We start from the raw sequence: 19,075 nt of genomic DNA, 5'->3' as shown, positions 1-19,075 counted from the left end.
TTCCTCCCGGGAAACGGACTCACACCGCCGCCCAGCTCTCGGCGAGTCTTCGCGCAGCTTCCGGGCTTGGCCGCGCGCAGGCACAGGCGAGGGCTTCGTCGACAGTGGCTGCGCGGGGACGGCTAGAACCGCCCTAAGTCGTCGCACCTTTTTGAGGAGGGGTCCCTCGGGGGCCCCAAAATCGCCTGCCGGCCGAATGCCAGAGGCCCCAGGGCCCAGAGCGCGGCGCCTTTAAGAGCCGAACGGAATGTATCAAAACAGAGCGGCCGCGCGCCCACTGGCCGCGCGCCGCACGTGACCGCACAGCTGATTTCCTGCCCCCCCTTTTGTTGCTGCCGCCGCCGCCGCCGCCGCCGCCGCCGAGTGTCAGTTTCAGAGCCGCCGCCTGCGGTCGGCCCCTCGGTGCGGGGTCCGCGCGCGCCTCCCGCCGAGCCGGCTCCGTGCCCCCGCCGCCCCCCGCCCCGCCGCGCGCCCCCGGCCCGGGCCGAGCGCCGATGGCGCACTCGCCGGCCGCCCTGCCGCCGGGCACGCTGGAGCAGGGCTGCCCCATCCGCGTGGAGCACGACCGTCGGCGCCGCCAGTTCTCCGTCCGGCTCAACGGTAACGCGGGGCCCGCCTCGCCTTTTGTTTGCCCGGGAGCCGGGCCGCCGAGTGCCCCCAGCTGGGCGCGGGCCGGGGGCGCACTCGTGCGCTGGCCGGGAGCGGGCGGCCGGGAAAGGCGCGCCCATGCTGGGCACCCGGGGCGGACCGGGCCCCGGGGAGGCGGAGGCGGCGCCGGGCAGCCCCGGTCCCGCCTCGACCCTGGGGAACCCGCACCTGCTCGGCCTGGCTGTTTTCCGGGCTGCTGCTGCGGTCCTGGGGAGCGGCTGGGCCGCGACCTCCCCTTTCCCTGGTGTTAAGTGGCTTCTGGCTGCCTTGGAAACCTTTGCTTTTCTGCACGGAGGGGGTTGAAAGAGTCCTCTGGGCAGACCTGGGGCTGACCGATAACCGACAGAGGGGCTCCTGCCCGGGGGGGGGGGGGGCCGGGGCCGGGGCCGGGGCCGGGACGGGGGATGGTGTCACCATCAGACTCCGGCGGCTGTGAGACTTTGGCCAAGTTGCCTCATCTCTGTGCCCCCGTTTCTCCATCTCTACAGCGGGAATAACATCAGTGCATAACTTCTGGCTGGTTGTAAGGATGAGATGCCCGTAGGAGTAAAGGCTCAGCACAGCGCCTGTGGCCGGTAGTAAGTGCTGGTAGACGTGGACTCATCACTTTTTAAGCCAGAAAGCAAAGTCAAGTCCTCATTTCCTGTAAAGAAAGGTTCTACCACTTACTAGCCCACACTCCCTCCACCTGAGAGGTCTGGGGTGGAACGCAGAATTATGTAATGGACAACTGAACTCCCTGTATCCCACGTCTTCTGCATTCATAACTTTTTCTTTCCTCCCAGCTGGACCCCCTGTCGCACTGTCCAAGCTGAAAGGGCCTGTAAGGACACTGCCCGTTTCTGAGAAGGGAAAGCAGAGGCCCAGAAAAGAGACCGTTTTCCCGGGGTTAGGCAGTGAGCTGGGGCAGAGTGAGGACAGGGGCTGGGGCCTGGAGCACGGACATCCCCCGGACGCCTGTTTGGGCTGTGCAGTGCATTGAGCCAGGGTCCCAGCACATCCCTGTTACAATGTCCTTGTGGTGCTGGCATCACCACCCCACATCAGAGGAGTAAACTGAGGTTCCACCGCAGGAAGGGAGTGACTTGCCACTTTGCAAAGTCAGGCCAGAACCAGACACCGTGTTCCATCCACCTTGAGGCAGGTCCTGCTGCCTGGTGCTGACCGTGGCCCCACTGGCCCTGACACTCAGGGCCCTGGCTGCTCTTATGCAAGGGGGCCCTCATGGCTTTTCAAATTCTCTTTTCTGAGGTTCCAGAGAGGCCTCTGATTCCCATGGAGGCCCCAGACACACAAACAGGAAAAAAGGAATGTTTGGGGTTTTCCTTTTTTCTTTTCCAAAGGACCCCTTTACAGGTCCTCTACAGGTGGCTGTGGTCAGGGCTGGATGTGCCCAGCCAGCTTTCTAACCTTGGTCCCTCTGTCACCCACTGCCTAGATAGTCAGCTGTCAGGTGGACCCGGTCCCCAGCCACACCCAGCGAGCAGCTCCTCTCCAGCCTGCAAGGATGGAGGCTGTGCGGCCAGGCCCAGCCTGGTCTTGGGGTATGTAGGGAGGTGGGAGAGGAGTCATTTGTGCCTGGGCCTCTGCTGGGCAGGGGAACGGCCTGCTGCGGTGGCTCCTGACCTGCAGCGGCCCCAGGGTCTGGCTCACTGTGCCCACTGAGAGGTGTGGACACTGAGGCTGAGAGGCAGAGTAGCACCATGACTCCAGGGGGTGGGTTTGTGCCCAATGGGCCTCCAGCCAGCTCTGGTCCTGGGGAGGCGAGAGGGCTGAGCGGCAGTCTGCATGCAGTTCTTGGGCTCTGGGCAGGCCCCACGCACGTGGCATCACCGGGCATCGCTGGGCAGGGTGAGGGGAAGCTGCTCTGTCCGTTTCACAGAGGAGGCAACTGAGGCAGCGAGACCGTTACGCGACCGGGGTCTTGCATCTTGGAGGCAGAAGGACCAGGACTCCCCCGCAAGTGCTCATTCAGCGCCTGGTGTGCCAGACGTCATTCTAGGTTCCGGGGACTCGTGGGACGGACCGTCCAGGGGGCGGTGGACATTATCACGTGTAGTTGTGTTCCGTGGGTTATTCCATGTAGACAGAGCGCCCTAGAGAACCAGGCTGGTGAGAAACAAGCTGAGGGCCGGCGCATCAGAGAAGGCTGCTCAGGGTCAGGTGTCTGGGAGGGCTGCCCAGGAAGCAGGCAGGGAAGGGTGCTCCAGCAGGAGGAGCACGCCAGGTAGCAGGAGCGGCGAGTGCGAAGGCCCTGGTGTGCCTGCTGTGTATTGGGAGCAGCAGGGAGGGGACGGACATGGAGAGAGGCCCGGCAACAGGCAACGTGCGGCAGAGGACATCAGGAGGTCTCGGAGGTTGGTGGCTCGGGGCAGCAGAGGGCATTGTGAGCACTTGGCTTTGACTCTGGGTGAGGTGGGTGCCTGGGAGAGTGCTGGGCAGAGGAGGACAGCATGTCGCAGGCTCCCTCTGGCTGCCCTGAGGGCAGGGCAGGAGCAGGGTGGTGGCCGCTGTGCTAGTCCCAGCAGTGTGAGCCGGGGTGGGGAGAAATGGCCAGCCCCCAGACCACCGTTGACGGAAGTGTGAACAGGCCTGGGATGGGGTGTGGGAGGACGCCGGCCCCCCGGCTTGTCTGGCCCCCAAATCCAGGTTCTGAAACACTAGCTGGTGTATCCCTATTTCTTCAGTGGGGAGACCAGGGCACACAGCCAGTGGGCTGCTAAGCCAGAACTGAGCCCCCACCCCTGGGCGGCCTCCCCTCTTCCCTCAGTCAGGGCTAAGTGTCCCACTTGCCGCAAGAAGAGGGTCCTGTCAGAGCTTTCAGTGTCTTCCCCAGCCCCCATTTGTAGATGGGGAAACTGAGGCCCCAGAGGCCACAGACCTCCTGCATTCAGATCCCAGTTCCCAGGCAGCATCCTGGGATATATGCTGGAGCAGGTACCTGGGCAGGGTGGACGGGGGATGCCTGCTGTGGGGAGGGGACCAGCTGGGTGGGTGGGTGGGCTCTCCTGGGCGGCCCAAGGTCTGCCCTCTCATACTCCCAGCTCTGAGCCACCAGCAGGCGGCCCCTCTGCAAACCAGGCTCTGCAGCTGGAGACGCCCAGAAAGCCAGTGGGCTCCTCCTGCTTCTGCTCCTCAGCTCCCAGAGGGGGCAGACCCGGTTCTGGCTTGGCCTCTGCCTCAGTGCCCTCGCCTGCCCAGTAGGTGCTCTGACTGCTGGCCCCCCTCAGGGCTGGTGCAGGCAGGGCAGTCTGTCAGCACCCACTGCGGAGACACCCCCCCCCCCCGTCTCCCGCCCAGGACCCCCGCTGCTCTTCCCTGCCTGCCAGGGAGGGCCGTTTCTCGGTGACCACTTCCCTGGCAATTTGCTGGGGCCTTTGGTACTGGACTGGGGCCAGTGGAGGAAGCGAGGGTGGAGAGGCCCAGAGAAGGCCCCTCATTAGCCAAGATGCTTTAACTTTTCTCAAAACTGGCCACAGCCTGTAAAATTGATGTGGTTTTGAGCCCAGGAGGGAAGTAGCAGTTGCCCCAGGACAGTGAGGTCTGAGGTCACCTGGCAGAGCTGGGACTGGACCCAGGGCCCTTCCCTGCCTTGGCTTGTCCCTGTGGCCCCCATGTGGCAAGTACTGACCCAGCTGGGAGAAGGGCCTGGGGTCCAGCCCCTGACCCGTGAGTGCAGATTTTGGTATCCATGGGCCCAGAGACCAGAGACGGGGTGGCTGTGGTGCCTGGGATGAGGCTGACCTTCTGCTGACGGTCGGGGGGGCTCTGGGGGTGACACGTGGCCTCAACCTCGAATAGCGAATAGCAGGAGCCAACCCTGGGAGGCTCAGTGGGGGAGGGACTGCCAGGCGGAGGGAGCAGCCGATAGAGGCGGGTGTATGGGAGAGGCAGCAAGAACGCCAGTGGGGCCAGACCAGAGCCCTGAGCAAGGAGGCACAGGATCCAGGAGGCCCAGGGAGATGTGAACAGGGGCCAGATTCCAGGCATGTTTTGAAAGTTATGCCCATGGGCCTACTGCAGTATCAGACCAGAGTCTGAGCAAGCTACAAGGAGCGTCCCAAGGATCCTGGCTTGAGCCGGGGGGGGGTGGCCGTCTCTGCCGTGCTGGGCCACAGGGCCACAGGGCCACAGGCAGGTGCTCCAGGATTGTCCGCTGGGTCCGTTTCCTCCCCAGTCCGGCACAGGGAGGGGGGTCATTAATGCCTTTTCCCTCCTCACATGCATCCCACGCAGCCCTGGCAGCCCTTCTGTTCCTCCTCCAGCCAGAAGACCCTCCTAAGTACCACCCCCCGCTTCCCCCAGCCAACTGCACACACCACTGCACTATGCGATTGCCTCTCAGGCCCGTCTCCCTGCCTGCAGATGGGGCTGCAAGGGTCCTACCCACAACGTGAGATTCTCGGGAGGACCAGTGCGTGGAGAGGGCTGGGCCCGGCCTCGCAAGTGCAAATGCACCTGCTCTCATCCTGGTCTCCCCCAGGGTGCGGGGCCAGGCTCTGGGAAGGGCGCTGGGTGTACCAGGAGCCACAGCCCCCGACTCCTCCAGTGTGTCTGGCAGAGAGAGAACAGCAGGGGTTTGTGGGCCAGGTGTTTCTGGGGTGTCTGCCCTGGGCTGGGCTCTGGGGACATGGTGGTGACCAAGCCTGTGTGGCCCCCCAGGAGCCGGCCGGGTGGGGCAGGGCAGAGAATCTCCCAGGCCATCCTGGGATCTGGCCTGTATTTGGCCCAAGTGGCAACTCCAAGAAGAACAGGAGCACACTGGCGAGGGCCCCAGGCCCCCACCTCCTTCCCTGCGGAGATGGCAACAGTGCGAACAGGGCTGCCCAGGGGCCTGCAAGGCCCCCAGAGGGGCTCCCTCCCCCACCCATGGGGCCCAGCCCTGCCGGCCTCCTTGCTGCTGCCCGGACATTCTACCTCAGGCTCTTTGCACCTGCTGTTCTCCCAGTGGACGGCCCATCCCCCACATGTCCCTTTGGATCCCTCACTTCTCCCTGTGTGTCCTCTCTCCCCTCACCCCTTCCCTGCTGTTTGGTTCTCCAGCTAATCCCCTTCGAGTCCTCTGTTGTTTAAAACCATATTCATTATCTGTCTCTCTATGAGGGAGCATTCTGTCCATTCTCTTCACTGACACCGGCACCCAACACCCTGCTTGGCACATACCAGGCCCTCAGTGAGTTTTGGTTAATTAAATGCGGGCCAGGCAGGCAGCCCCTTCAGTGACTGGTGACTCTGCTTTCCTGTCCTGGGCCAGCCGAATCAGCCTCAGCAGGCGTGGGTCCCGTGTCGCGCAGCCAGGCAGGTCGCGATGGCCAGGTGGTGGGTGAGGCCAGCAGAGTGACAGTCAGGCCACGAGGAGGAGGTGCCAGGCCCCTCAGCTGGTCTTGAGGGGGGAAGGGTATTCCAGGCAGAGGGAGCTGCCCAGGCAGAGGCCTGGGGACAGAGCAGAGGAGAGGCCTGGGCTTGGGGTCTGGGGCTCACTGTAGACGTGCTGTGAGACTTGGATCTCTGGCACTCAGTTCCCCATCTGGAAGTGGGGCCGGGAACTGTAGCCCCACTCCTGCAGCTTTGGGGAGAACCAGCAGGCCTGCTCACCGGGGCTGTGAGAGCCTGGACTGGCCATCTGGACCCCTCAGCCTGTCAGTCCCCACCTGGGAGGCTCACCTCAGACTGGCAGCGTTCAGGCACGAGCCCTCATGTGCCTTTAAGTGAAAAACGTGAGATACAACTTGCTTTTGAAGGTCAGAGAGAGACAGCTGGCATTGACCTGTTTTCTTTCAGGGGCAGGGTGAATTGTGTGTTGTGACCTCAGGGCCTTTGCACTGGCTGTGCCCTCTGCCCAGCCCTCCCCTGCTCTTCCCTCAGCTGGTGCCTTGCTCCCCAGCTGCCTCTCAGCTCAGAGGTTTTCTCCTGGGAGGGCTCCCCCGACGACCCCAGCCCAGCTTATTTTCCCTTCTCACACTTGCAACTCCCTGAAATTAGAAACCCTGGAGTTGTCCTCAGCTCGTCTCTGTTGCCACGTCCAAGCCACCAGCCCATCCTGCCAGCTGCACCTTCAAAACAACGTCAGCAGCTGATCCCTCTCCGCTCCCCCGTCTCCCCTGGCAGCGCCCACACCGTCACTTACCTGGACCAGGGCAGCCGACCCACTTGTCTGCCTGCTCCTGCCCCCCATGTGTCCTCACAGTCGCCAGAGGATCCTGTGAAGCCACAAGTCTCATCCGCCCCTCCTCTGCCGAGGACCCTCCCGTGGCTCCCAGCCCACGGGGGCTTAAGAGGCACCTGCCCCATCGCTGCCTCAGAGCCTTCGCACTGGCTGTTCCCCAGACAGCACGGACCTACTCCCTCTCCTCCTCCTCCCGCCGGCCAGCACCCCCTCCCTGCCCCACCATTAACTTGCTTTTCTTGTCTGCTCTGTCTGCTCCTCTAGGCGGTTCCGCAAGGGCAGGGCTCTTTGTCTGGCTTGTTTGTGGCTGTGTACCCCTCTCCAGAAACAGAGCCTGGGGCTGCGTAAACACTTGCTGAGGGAAACAGGAATGGACGGATGGCTGGCAGGCAAATGGGGGACAGGCAGGCAGATGGGGACCTGAAGACTGTGTTGGAGGAACCCCAGTTAAGTGTTCCTTCACCAGGAGATGGCGGCAGACGGTGAGCTCCAGGCCTGAGAGGGCGTGGAGGCCGGTTCCTGCCACCTGTGCCCAGTGTCACCTCCTTGTGGACACTGGTGCCGCTCCCTGTGATCCTCCACGGGGTCCGGCGGGTGGTGCTGCTCTGGTCTCTGCAGGCTGTGGTTTAGGTGGGGACTGTCTACTCCTGGGTCTCCCAGACCCTTGGGGACGCAGAGAGCTGGGCTTTGGAGGGGATGCCAGGGGCCTGGGCTGGGCCTGACAAAAGCAGCAGAAGCCCACAAGAGGCCTGGAGCGCCCTGGGCGCTGTTCCGAGCGCTGTACGGAAATCCCCTCCTTTAATCCTCCAAACACGCCAGTGAGGGGAGTTCCGTTCTATCCGCACCCGACGGATGAGGAGACTGAGGCGCAGAGAGGTTATTCCAGCCGCAGCCCCAGCCCCTGACCCTCCACCCAGGCCTCACCTGCCCACCCCCTGCCCGCAGGATGTCACGACCGGGCGGTCCTGCTGTACGAGTACGTGGGCAAGCGGATCGTGGACCTGCAGCACACGGAGGTTCCCGACGCCTACCGTGGGCGCGGCATTGCCAAGCACCTCGCCAAGGTAGGGGCGTAGGAGCTGCCCCCACCAGCCCAGAGGAGACCTTGCCCTGGCTGCCTGTTTCTCAGCCAGAACGTGGACGGCCCCTGTGTGCCTCTGCTGCCCACGCCGGCTCCTCCCACATGGCTGCGGTTCTGGGCCCCAGCCTCCATGGCCACTGACACCCGCTGGGCTTCCAGGCCTCACCCACCGGGGCCCAGCACCCAGCGCATGATAGGTGCTCCGTGAACCCTCGTTGAACGAGTGGGAAAGTGGGCGTTCAGTCAGTTGGCTCGTGTCCACCTGCATCTGTGGAGCACCTCAAACCCCAGGCTGCTTGGAGCTCAGGCTTGGGCTCACAAGGGCCTGGGGCCTGGAGCAGGGAGGAGCTTCAGTTCCTCTGAAGGCGGCTCCTGGGTCCCAGGCTCCCCGTCGGCCGGCTCTTCCTGCCTCCACACCGCCCCCCGCCCCCATGTCCTTGTCTTTCTTACTCGGCCACCTGTGAGCTCGTCTGTGGTATCACCGGTGAGGAAACCCCGAGAGTTGGTTCCTGGGTGACAGGAGGTAAGCCCCCATGCTTACCCACGGCCTCCAGTTTCTTTATCTGCAAAGTGGGAGAAGAGCCTGGAATCCTGTCACTAGAGGGTCTCAGGTTGAAACCCAGGGATCAGGTGCAGGCAGCGAGGCACACATCCGCGGTGGAGGGGGGCCGGGTGGTCAGACAGCAACCAGGAAGCCCAGGCACTGCATCGTCGGCGCTCGGCCCTGCAGCCTCCTTTCCGTCAGGTCAGCAGCCCCACCGAGGCTGTCCTCCACTTGCTTCAGCACACGTGTATTAGACGCCACTGTGTGCGAGGCACTGGGAGCAGGGAGGTGCACCAGACCTGCCGGGGACCCCCATCGCCCCCTGGTGCTTGCCTTGGGATCCCCATGAAGTGATCTCACTGGGGGCCAACCAGGGGAGCTTCCAGGAGGAGGTGTCCCGTGAAGGACGAGTGGACAAGAGGCATTGGGGTGGGTACCCTGGCTGGCTGTGGAGACCATGGGGCAGGTTCTCCCAGGGTGGATCCAACCCTGGCTCATTCTCTTCCCTGGGGGTTCCTCTGCCTCGATTCCCAACTGTCACCTCTGGCCTCCACCGCAGACCCAGGGGAACAGGTGCGGGGGGCAGCCAGCTCTGCCCCTGCGGGAAAGCCGAAGCCTGCCTGAGCCCACGGTGCCAGTTGTGGGCACTGATCGCTCTTCTCTCTGCCCTGACCACCAGGCCGCCCTGGACTTCGTGGTGGAGGAGGACCTGAAGGCCCACGTCACGTGCTGGTACATCCAGAAGTACGTCAAGGAGAACCCCCTGCCGCAGTACCTGGAGCGCCTGCAGCCGTAGCCCCGGCCCCACGGGGTGGGAGTCCACTGCCCGCCCTTCCCTCCGCGCCTTGGCCCCAGCCTCTGCGTGCTCTCAGGAATCCTGGTCCCTGCAGGGGACAGACTCAGAGTTATTTTTGTAAGGACGCTGGTCTGCAGCCCCTGGAGGAGGCTGGCTGTGGATGGGCAGTGGGCCAGCTGCTGTGATGAAGGGAAGGCCCGGCGGCTGTGGTCCGGGCTGCTTCCACTCTGCAGACAGCACTCTGCTTCTCAGGTCCCGCCTGACCAAGGAGGGCCTTTAGCCAGGACCGGGACCCAGCAGCTTGTCCCTCTGGCCCATCTGGGTCCCACCTGCTGTTCCCTACTCTCTGAGGGGCTGATTTGGAGCCCTGCCCGGTCTGGGTCCTTTCCGCAGAGGAGGGCACTCCTGGCTGGGCGAGCAATAAGGAGTCTTGTGTGCCGATTCCCAGGGTGTCCTCTTGGGTGGGCGTGACCACCACCGTGCTGCCCCTGCTGCAGCCACGTGCCTGGCCTGGATGGGGCCGCTCTCCCTGCAGAGCGAGGCCAAGAGCCAGTGCACTCGGCACCGGCCAGGCTCAGCTGCATGTGCATGCACACACAACGCACACACGTACACACACACACAGCAGGACGCTAAGTGTGGAGCTGTGCCCCGGAGACAGGCTGATGGGGTGCCTGGTGTCTCTCCTTATCCCCCCATCTGTCAGCTCTGCAGGAAACAGGCCCCACCCGCAGTGCCCTCCCCTTTCCAGCCTGGGCATCACTGAGGTCCCTGCCCCTCACTGGCTTCTTGGTGCCCCTGTGGGTGGGCTTTCTCAGGACCCTTCCAAGCTGGGGTGGGAGGGAGGAGAGCGTCCTCCACTGAACCATCCTCCCCACTCAGGAGGAAGAAAGGGTTCTGTGGAGCCAGACATCAGAGTCTTTCCCTTTCTGTGAGCTCAGGTGTCCTGGGGCCTCTCCCAAACCAGCCTTCCTGGAGACGGCCTGGGGAGCGCCCCCTTTGTTCTATGGGGCCAGCCTTTCTGGGGCCTTCCTTTTGGAGGCTAGTTAGGGCTCAGGATATCAGCTCCATGAGTGCTTCTCTGTGGGGCTGGAGGGGAGCCCAGGAGTCAGTCCCTTTGGGGCTGGGACATTAGTTAATGGTGGACGCCTGAGGAGAGGTGGTCCCTCCAGGCTTCTAAAGGGGTGGGCTGGTTGCCACAGGGACCCCTCCCTTGCCTGACTCAGCACGTGTTGGCCTGTGTCCCTTTTCCACTAACCTGTCCACTCCCAGTCTTGGCACTGAGCCCCCCAGCACCACAGCGGCCTGTGGTACAGCAGCCTGTGCAACGCTCGTGCACAGATCTTTCCCACCGAGGGCCAGGGCAGCTCCACTGCACGTTCCCGCAAGTCACATCCTCAGCACCCCACCCTCACCTCTCCCATGTCACACCCCCCAGCCCCACTCTGGCCTCCAGAATTCCAGAGAGGACTGAGGGCACCCCCCCTCCTTCCCACCGTGCTCCCAGCTCTGTTTGCAGAGGGCTGTTGGGGGAGGTGGGGAAGCCCCACCGTGCCAGCAGGAGATAGGCTCAGCTGCCAGGGTCCCTTCCAGGGCCAGGGGTGTCCCCTTTCTGGCGCAGTTTAGGAAGAGAATGGGTTGTGGGCTTGAGAGTGGAGATACCCCCTACCAGGCTCTGGACCTTTTCCCACTGTCTCCCGCATCACCCCCTCCCCACCACGCATCCCTCCCCAAGTTCAGCACAGACTCCGTCAAGCAGACTTCTCTCCAGTAGCTCAGTGAGCGGGAGCCGAGCCCTTGGCAGCCCTTGGGGAGAGGTGACCACAGGAGGCGCCCTGCGGCAGTGGCACGGGGACCCCAGGGCAAGCAGCATGTTGAGGAGAGGAGGGCCAGGTGGCACCGGCTGGGGGGAACCCCACCATGTTCCAAGAGCAGGTGACTCGCTGCACCTGGGAGGCATCCACACAAAACACTTAGTACTTGAACCAGGGACTGTGTGAGTCTTGGGACGTGCAGCCCGACCCCAGGGGCAGCTTGTCCCCAGTTTCTGCAGGTGCGACCCTGGCCTCTTTGCCTTGGGCTGCCTTAAAATGCCGCTGCCCCCTTCCACACACACACAAACACACAACCCTCGGGCAGCAGTAACAGCCTCCTCTCCCAGGCCAGCTGGGCCGCTGCAGGCAACACCCTGGAGCCCCCAGCCCACCTCTGCCAGCTCACCCCATCCCACCAAGGCTGGCCTGTCCCCGGTGCTACCCAGCCTGTCTGGCATCTCAGCCTTGGCCCCGTCCCTCCCGGCACACTCGATCAGGGGGCAGGTTACATGGGCCAGTTCATGTGCCACCGGTAGGGTTGGGGGACACTCACCCAGGCCCCTTCGCAGCAGGTCACCCCAAAGGCCCGTGCTCACCAGCCACGCCTCACTTTGTGGGTTTCTCTTCTTGCCCAGTCAAAATAGGTGGGAACTCTCGTGCCTTTCCGACTCAGGACCTCTTACAGGTGGCGTCTGGGCCAGGCTGGCCTCCGGACGGGTTGCATGACATACATTTCAATAAAAGATATGACCCAGTGTGGCTCAAGGCCTGCTTCTAGGAGGGCAAGTACGCTCCCTGCCGCCCACTCTACCCCTGCCCCCACTGTCAGATTGGTGGCCCCACTTTTACGATGAGGAAACAGGCAGAGCAAGGTCGTGTGCCCACAGGGGTGAGGAGGAGGAGGAGGCTGGGCTGGCAGGTGCTCTGGGTTCCTGACCTGTGACCCTGCGGTTCAGCCCTGCTGCTGTGTGACTGGCAGCAGGGGAAGCAAGGGTGCAGGTGCTGCCAGGATTCGGGGTTCCGCCAGCTGTGCCGTCCACACTCCCTGCCCAGGCCCACGCCTCCTCCCAGGTGCAGGCCCCTCTAAGGCCACCATCGTGCTCCCAGTGGGCTCGCCTCGCTGGGAGCAGCTAGGTGGGATGTCCAGGAAAAGGCTGTCATGTCGCATGAGCTGATGCTCTTGGATATGTCCGTCTCCCCTAGGAAAGCCTTCCTGTAGGGCTTCTGGTCCAGTGAGGGGAGGCAGGGCCCCCACGCAGGCCAGGGGCTGGGAACACACAGGATGGAGAGCCTCCTGCACGGAGCACGGAGTCCGAGGGACCCCTGGATGGGATGTGTTTCTCCTGGTCTGCCTGGGGGGCTACACTGCTGCTCCAACAGAGGGAGGAGGGGTGCTGCCGTCGCCGGGCCCTCCGACGTTTCCCCAGAAGCCATGAGATACCAGGTATTAGGAAATGGAGGCTCAGGGTAAGGGTCACTAGGTTGCAGATCATGTGGCTGGAAGGCAAGGGGACAGGGGCCTCCAGCCAGTTCCTGCGTCTCCGTGTCCATGTAGGGAGAGAGATGTCTGGGGGGCCGGGGTGGGCTCAGTCTTGTGCTGCGGGCGCTCGATGGTAGAGTGCCTTGGGGCACGTAGGTGCCTGGCTGCATGCAGACTGGGTCAGAGCAGGAGTTGGTGCGGCCCTTCCCCAGGCCGAGTCCACCCCGGTTCTCGGGGTCCCCCTCCTTCCAGCTCTGTGCCCGCTTCGCGTCAGTGGTGTGGGGAGGCTGTGAGCCCCACTCAGGAGCCTTACCTGCAGGATAAGCAGGGGTGCATTTCAGTTGTATCATCCTGGTATTTACAGGACAGGAAGAGATTCTGGCCGCCAGAGATGCTCTGGTTTTGGGCCTGTGCCTGAGCTGGATCTACAGTTTCTCCCAGCTGACCCCAGGGCCTGTGTGATCACCTCGACCCTGTCCCGCTGACCAGGGCAGTGTGATCAGAAGCCTACTGGTCAGAAAACCGCCGGGAAGATGGAGATGGGGGAGCACTGGCGAGACGAAGCCGGAGGGACAGTGGCACCCACGCCGTGGCCACTGGGCTGCTGTGGACCAGCTGCCAGAACCCTTTCCAGGGCCCCCACACCAAATCAATGGGGAGGGCTCTGTGATCAGAGAGGAGGGCCTCTGGGGCCAGTAGACAAATAGTTGAGACAAAATAATAAGGACGATTCCTGCCTGTGGGGAGCAATCCATCCACAGCAAAGGCTGAGAGCAGCCGTCAGCTCAGGGACCATTGAGGGCACCACATCCTCACCCAGTGGGCATGCTGGCGGGCGGGGGGCGGGGCACTGGGCTGTGAAGCAAGAAGGTGGCTCTTCTGAATTAGGGGGAGGGTGGGGCACTCGAGGTCGGGGCTTCTCCCCGAAGGTGGTCTGACGCCCACGTTGGGTGGGGAAGGTACTGACACGGCCTCCCCACAGCCGTTCTGGAATGTAGAAAAAGGGGTGTCGGGGCATCAGAACATGTTGGCGTCTCACCTGCTGTCTAGCAAGTGTGTGGACACGGTGGAAACCCAGGTCGCCTTGTTCAAATTTCCCAGCACGCCTGGCAAGGGATCACCCTCCTAGCTGAGGGGGGAGACACTGCAGCGCAGAAAGCCACCCCCTCCCACACTGAACACCATCGTGTGGTCAGTGAGGACGAGACCATGGAGGCAGATGGGGCTTCGACCCCAGGGACACCCAGTGCGGGAGGGACCAAGAAACCACACCCACAGGAAGAGGGCTCCATGTGAGGCGGCTGGGGTACGTGGGCGGGGGCCCCGACATGGAGGGCCCTGCAGGGCTCTCTTGAAGGAGGGATATCGGGCTTGAAAACTAGAAGATGGGTGGGAGGGAGCAGCCCACAGGCCCCACAGAAGCCGCCCTGTGGTCTCCAGTCCCACCTCCCAGCTGTGAAGCCCCCTGGGCCATGGAGCGCTCCCACCTGCCCCCACTGCTGACCCACACTTGCTCTGTTTCCCCATCATTGCTTCCTCCTTACATGGCACACGACTCACTCATTCACTGTCTCACTTATCATCTGTTGTCGTTTGTTGTCTGCGACTCACAGCCAGCAGACAGGTGTCTCTGTTCTGTCCCATTTGACGTCCCAGCATTGCTGAGATCTGGGCCTGGCACGTACTCAAGGCTCAAGGGTATTTGTCAGTGGATGCCTGGATGGACAGACAGACAGGTGAATGGGTGAAGGGGTGGAACAGCGGGGAGGAGGCTCTGGGTAGACAAAGCCACACCTTTCAGCACCTTTGGTGCCAGTGTAGCTGGAAGTGGGAGAGATGAGGTGAGCCTGGGCCAGTGGGAAGGTGGGAGGTGCTGCCGGGTACTCACTGTGTCCACTTGCGGACACAGGGCTGCACCTGCCTGCCCCCAACCCTGCCATGGAGACCAGGGGCTCCCAAGGCCCTGTCTGGCACATTCGCTCCTGAAAGCAGCTGCTGGCATGGCTCTGGGCACAGTGAGTCTGCTGGCTGTAGAGGACACAGGTCCCTGAGGTGTTGCTTGGAGGAAAAGCCTGGTCAGGCCCACGTGGCAGGAAAGGAGCTGCGGAAAGTGTGCAGACTCCTCCGCAGCTGCAGCCACAGAGAAACAGGACGAGGACAGCAGAGAGACCAGGCTCGGGCCAGGTGCGCTCAGCACCACCACACCCACCCTGGGGGCCCGGCTGCCCTGAGCTGTCTCCTGCTCCTGCCTTCCTTCTTCCAGTGGGACCTCTGCCCGCCCAAGGCCATCCCGTCCCCACCCCACCATTTCATTCCTGTTCAGATCCCAGGGTGCTGCTGGTGGAGGTCAAGAGCTCAGAGACCATGAGCAGAAATGGGTATCCCTCTGGGGAGGCTGTGAGCAAAGACAGGGAAACGCCGGAGGGCGGCCTGTCTCAGAATCCGTTTCCTGTCCTCCCTGGACACATGGACTGCACTTCTAGCCTCCTGGTAGTACTGTCAGCAGAAGGGGACAGAGGCTTTCCAAAGGTGGCGCCTCCCCTCCCAGCCCTCCTCCCCCACCGCTGGAAGCAGAGTGACGGAGGCAGGGGACTGGTGCCCAGGTCCCGCCCGGGGAGGCAGGCGGGCTCTGGTGCTGAGGGGCGCTTCATGTGCTGTGTCTGCCTCTGGAGCCTCGCGAGTCATTTGTCAGGCTGATGACACCTCGACTCTACATAGGACTGGGTAGGGCATTCAAACTCTCTGCTGAGGGTTACAGGGAGCCACTGAAGGGTTTTAGCAGGGAAGTGTCATGGTCATGTTTGTTTTAAAAGAATTATTGTGGCTGGAGTGTGGGGAAATGACTGGCCGGTGGGGGCTGGGGGCGGGAAGGCAGGTGAGGGGTCAGGGCAGATTCCAGGAGAGAGTGGTTCCAAGGGACAGCCCCTATTCACCAATGTCCCTCCAGGTCATCACACATCAGCTGCTCTCACTTCCTTTCTGCTCTTTACATCCTGTCCCTGCCTCAGGGCCTTTGCACTTGCTGTGCCCTCTACCTGAGACATTCCTCCACCAGATATTGTCATTGTCTAATCTTCCTTGTCATGTAGCTATGTTTTAGTTAGACATGTGGTCAGATGCCAGAAAAACCCAACTTGTAGTGACATTTCATCTACCTTACACATCATGAAGTCTAGAGGAGGAAGGTCCAGGCTTTGTGCCAAGGTGTGAAGATGTCACTGAAGGGTCTTTTCATCTTCTCTCTGTATCATCCTTAGCTTTGGTTTTTGCCCTCATGCTTGTTGCCTTGTGGTCACAAAATGTCTGCTGCCCTCCAGATATCACATCCATATTCCAGGCAGGAAGGCTGATGCTTCCTTACCTGACCCCCTCATATAATGTTGCTGGTGGGAGCTTGGAGCAGTTTGGCAACACAATCAAACGACGTGCCCTGAGTGGGGATGGTCCAAGGTGGGGGTCTGTTTTCTCTTCTGGTTTACTTGTTGGTTATTGGAGATTCATTCATAATGATTCATTTTACTGGACAAATGTTTTATATAATTCTCTGTAAGTGTGCTACATTTTGCAATTTTAAAAAAAGAATATTAAAAGATGTTCAACTTGTCCTTAAAAAAAAAAACATTGCCCACACTTTTGGACCCAGCTCGTCCTCTAGAGGAAGCCCTCCCCTAGGACTCCGTGCACATGGACAGTGCTTTCTGAAACAGTAGACGACCACCGGGATTCTGGCTCCTGCAATTTCAGTGCACATATATGCACATACGTACACGTACATGTGGAGTGTCCAGACGTCTTGAGCAGGTCTATGTGGGCGCCAGGATGCACCGACAGAGAAGAGCATGACAGAGGATCATGCAGAGCACACAGCCTTTGGTAAAAGGAGCTTTTTTCCTTTTTTTTTTTTTTTTTTTTTTTGAGGCATAGTTGACATACAATATTATCTAAGTTTCAGGTGTACAACACAGTGATTCACAATTTTAAAGGTTATACTCCACTTATAAGATACTGACTATAGTCCCTGTGCTGTACAATATTTCCTTGCAGATTATTTTATACATAGTAGTTTGTGCTCCTTAATCCCCTGCCCCTATGTTGCCCCTCCCCACTTCCCTCTCCCCACTGGAACCACTTGTTTGTTCTCTTGTCTGTGAGTCTGCTTCTCTTTTGTTATAGTCATTATAGTTTGTTGTCTTTTTAAAATTCCACACATAAGTGATATCACACTTTGTCCTTCTGTCTGACATTTCACTGAGCATAGTGCCCTCCAAGTCCATCCATGTTGTTGTAACTCTTCCCAGCAGTCAGAGCGGGAGCCCCTAGACTGCCTTTCCCAGACCCTCCTGCCGACTGGGAGGCACTGGCGAGGTTCAGCAGACAGGAGGAAGGGAAAGCCACCACAGGGGGGCTTCTGGTGGCGCTCAGGCCACAGTGGTGGCGGCACCGGTCAGTGATGCCCCCAGCGAGTGCGGCTCCAGCTCCTGCTCAGGCTGTGAGACTCAGTTTCCAGGAAACGTTCTCTTCCCTTTTGCTCCTCCAGTTACTAGCCTGAGGATGTCCTCGCTGCCCCCTTGCTTCTCCGGCCCCCAACACCCACATTAAACAATGTCCTGGATTAAATCTCTTCTCTCTGACATACCCAGGGTGGATTTTTTTTTTTCCTAATTAGACACTGACTAATAAAGATAAAATTACCCTCATTTTACAGCTGATGACATTGAAATTCAGAGAGGAAATGACTAACCCAAGGCAAACTCAGCATGTCTCCCCGTCTCCTGGTCCCACCACGGGGTCAGCATGCTCTATCTCCGGCTCTCCCTCCATGCACACTCCTCTCCAGGTCCCAGGCAAATGTGACCTCCTGGAAAGGCCTCTAGCCACCTGTAATCTCCAAGTCACTTTATTACACTGTCCTGCTTAGATTCTTGTTAGTATTTATCATTTTCTGAAAATTCTTATCAGTTGTTTATCCACTGGACTGGAAACCCCATGAGACCAGGACAGCATTTGTCTCACTAAATGCTGTGACTCTGGTGCCCAAGAGTACCAGGCACTGAGTGTGCACACGAGTCATTTGCTCTAAGAATGAATATAAAGGGTGGTAAGAGAAGGGGCAGGTTATTTTGGAGACCAGCGAGGACCCACCGTTCCTGCTGGCTACTCTCTGCCAGCTCTCAGGGGTCTGTTGGAGTCTCCACGGGAATCCCAGCGCTCACCATCCAGGCTGTGCCTTCAGTGGGAGCTCAGATACACACGTCCAGGGAATCAACCTGCCTGTGAACCTTCCAGAAGACATCTGTGCACTTGCAGTGAGCAAGAGGCGAATTCTGGGGGTCTTGGCTCAAGTCAGCAGACTGAGGCAGATGGCCTGTCACAAGTTCAGTGCGGGGAGACCGCCCTAGCTCCACAGCTGTTTGCTCACTTCCCTGTGTGCCCTAGACACCACCTGACTCTTCCTGAGAGTCACCGGAGCACAGCCACATCTCTGCAACCAAACAGCTCGGGCTCCAATCCCGACTGGCCACAATCTTAGCGCCACTCAGGCCCTCCTCACTTGCAAAATGAGAATGTTGATAACAGTTATCACTTTCATAGGGCTGCTGAGAAAACTTAAAAGCATTAAATCACTTAAAATATTTAGAACAGGGTTTGGTCTGACTTAAGCATCGGCTGTGACCATTACCCGTGTGCTGTTACACACAAGTACCATCTTATGTAACACTCACAGCAGTCCTCAGAGAGGATTTACAAACAAGGGGGCTGAGAAACAAAGGATATACAAGCAGCCCTAGATCCAGCCTCCATCCATGCTTCAAACCCAGCTGTTCTAGAAAACCTGGAAACTCTCTGATTCTTCACATTGGTCCAGGCGACATGCTAACCGTGTGGTGCTGCTCTCTGGCACCTGGAGGTGGGGTTCAGACCCCACAGGAAGGGCAGGTCCTGCTGAGGGACAGATGGCTGGGAAAGAAAGGCGTTTTATGCACAGTGCAGAACACCTGGGACCCTACGAACCCTCTGGATTTGCTAACCCGGCCTGCACCAGGCAGTTGAAGCTGGAGAGGTGAGCGAACTCCAAACCTCACAGAGGCTTCCAGGTTGCGCTAAGGAGCTTGAATTACCTCCTGTAGGTAACGAGGGCCTGGGAGAGGATTTCAGGCACTCAAGACTATTGTAAAATGTGAACTAGGAGGTAACCCTGAGGAATCCTCAGTGATGGGAGAGTCGCCTCTACACCTGACAGCTCTCCGGCCCCGGCTTCCCCGGTTCCACCACATCTGGGGGCCGAGAGCGGGCGCTGTGCTTCAGCCCGTCTCTGAATCTGAAGTAGATTTCGGCATAAGAGTTGCTCAGATATTTACGGGACAAACTACCACGTCCAGTAACGCTGTCTGCGGAAAGTAGGAGAGGACTACAAGTTCACGAACTGCAAGGGATTCCCCCGAACCAGCCCCTGGTCTGACTCTTCACGGCAGCGTCCAGGCAGGCTCCCGTCGAGGAGCACACCACCTGGCTTCGCCGACGGCTCAGCGCGGGACAGGAGAGGGT

The 19,075-nt window shown here is 60.5% G+C and overlaps 1 protein-coding gene across 1 annotated transcript; it reads left to right on the top strand.

The window, feature by feature from the left end:
* Positions 1-343: 343 nt before the first annotated feature.
* Positions 344-11,808, top strand: NATD1 (N-acetyltransferase domain containing 1). Its single transcript, XM_032499068.1, has 3 exons — positions 344-600; positions 7,760-7,878; positions 9,119-11,808. The coding sequence occupies exons 1-3, from the start codon at positions 495-497 to the stop codon at positions 9,233-9,235; spliced, it is 342 nt and encodes a 113-aa protein (XP_032354959.1). The 5' UTR covers positions 344-494; the 3' UTR covers positions 9,236-11,808.
* The last annotated feature ends 7,267 nt before the right edge of the window (positions 11,809-19,075 follow it).

Source organism: Camelus ferus, chromosome 16 (assembly GCF_009834535.1).
Source record: "Camelus ferus isolate YT-003-E chromosome 16, BCGSAC_Cfer_1.0, whole genome shotgun sequence".
Taxonomy (NCBI): Eukaryota; Metazoa; Chordata; class Mammalia; order Artiodactyla; family Camelidae; genus Camelus; species Camelus ferus.
This window is presented reverse-complemented; position numbering and strand designations above follow the sequence as displayed.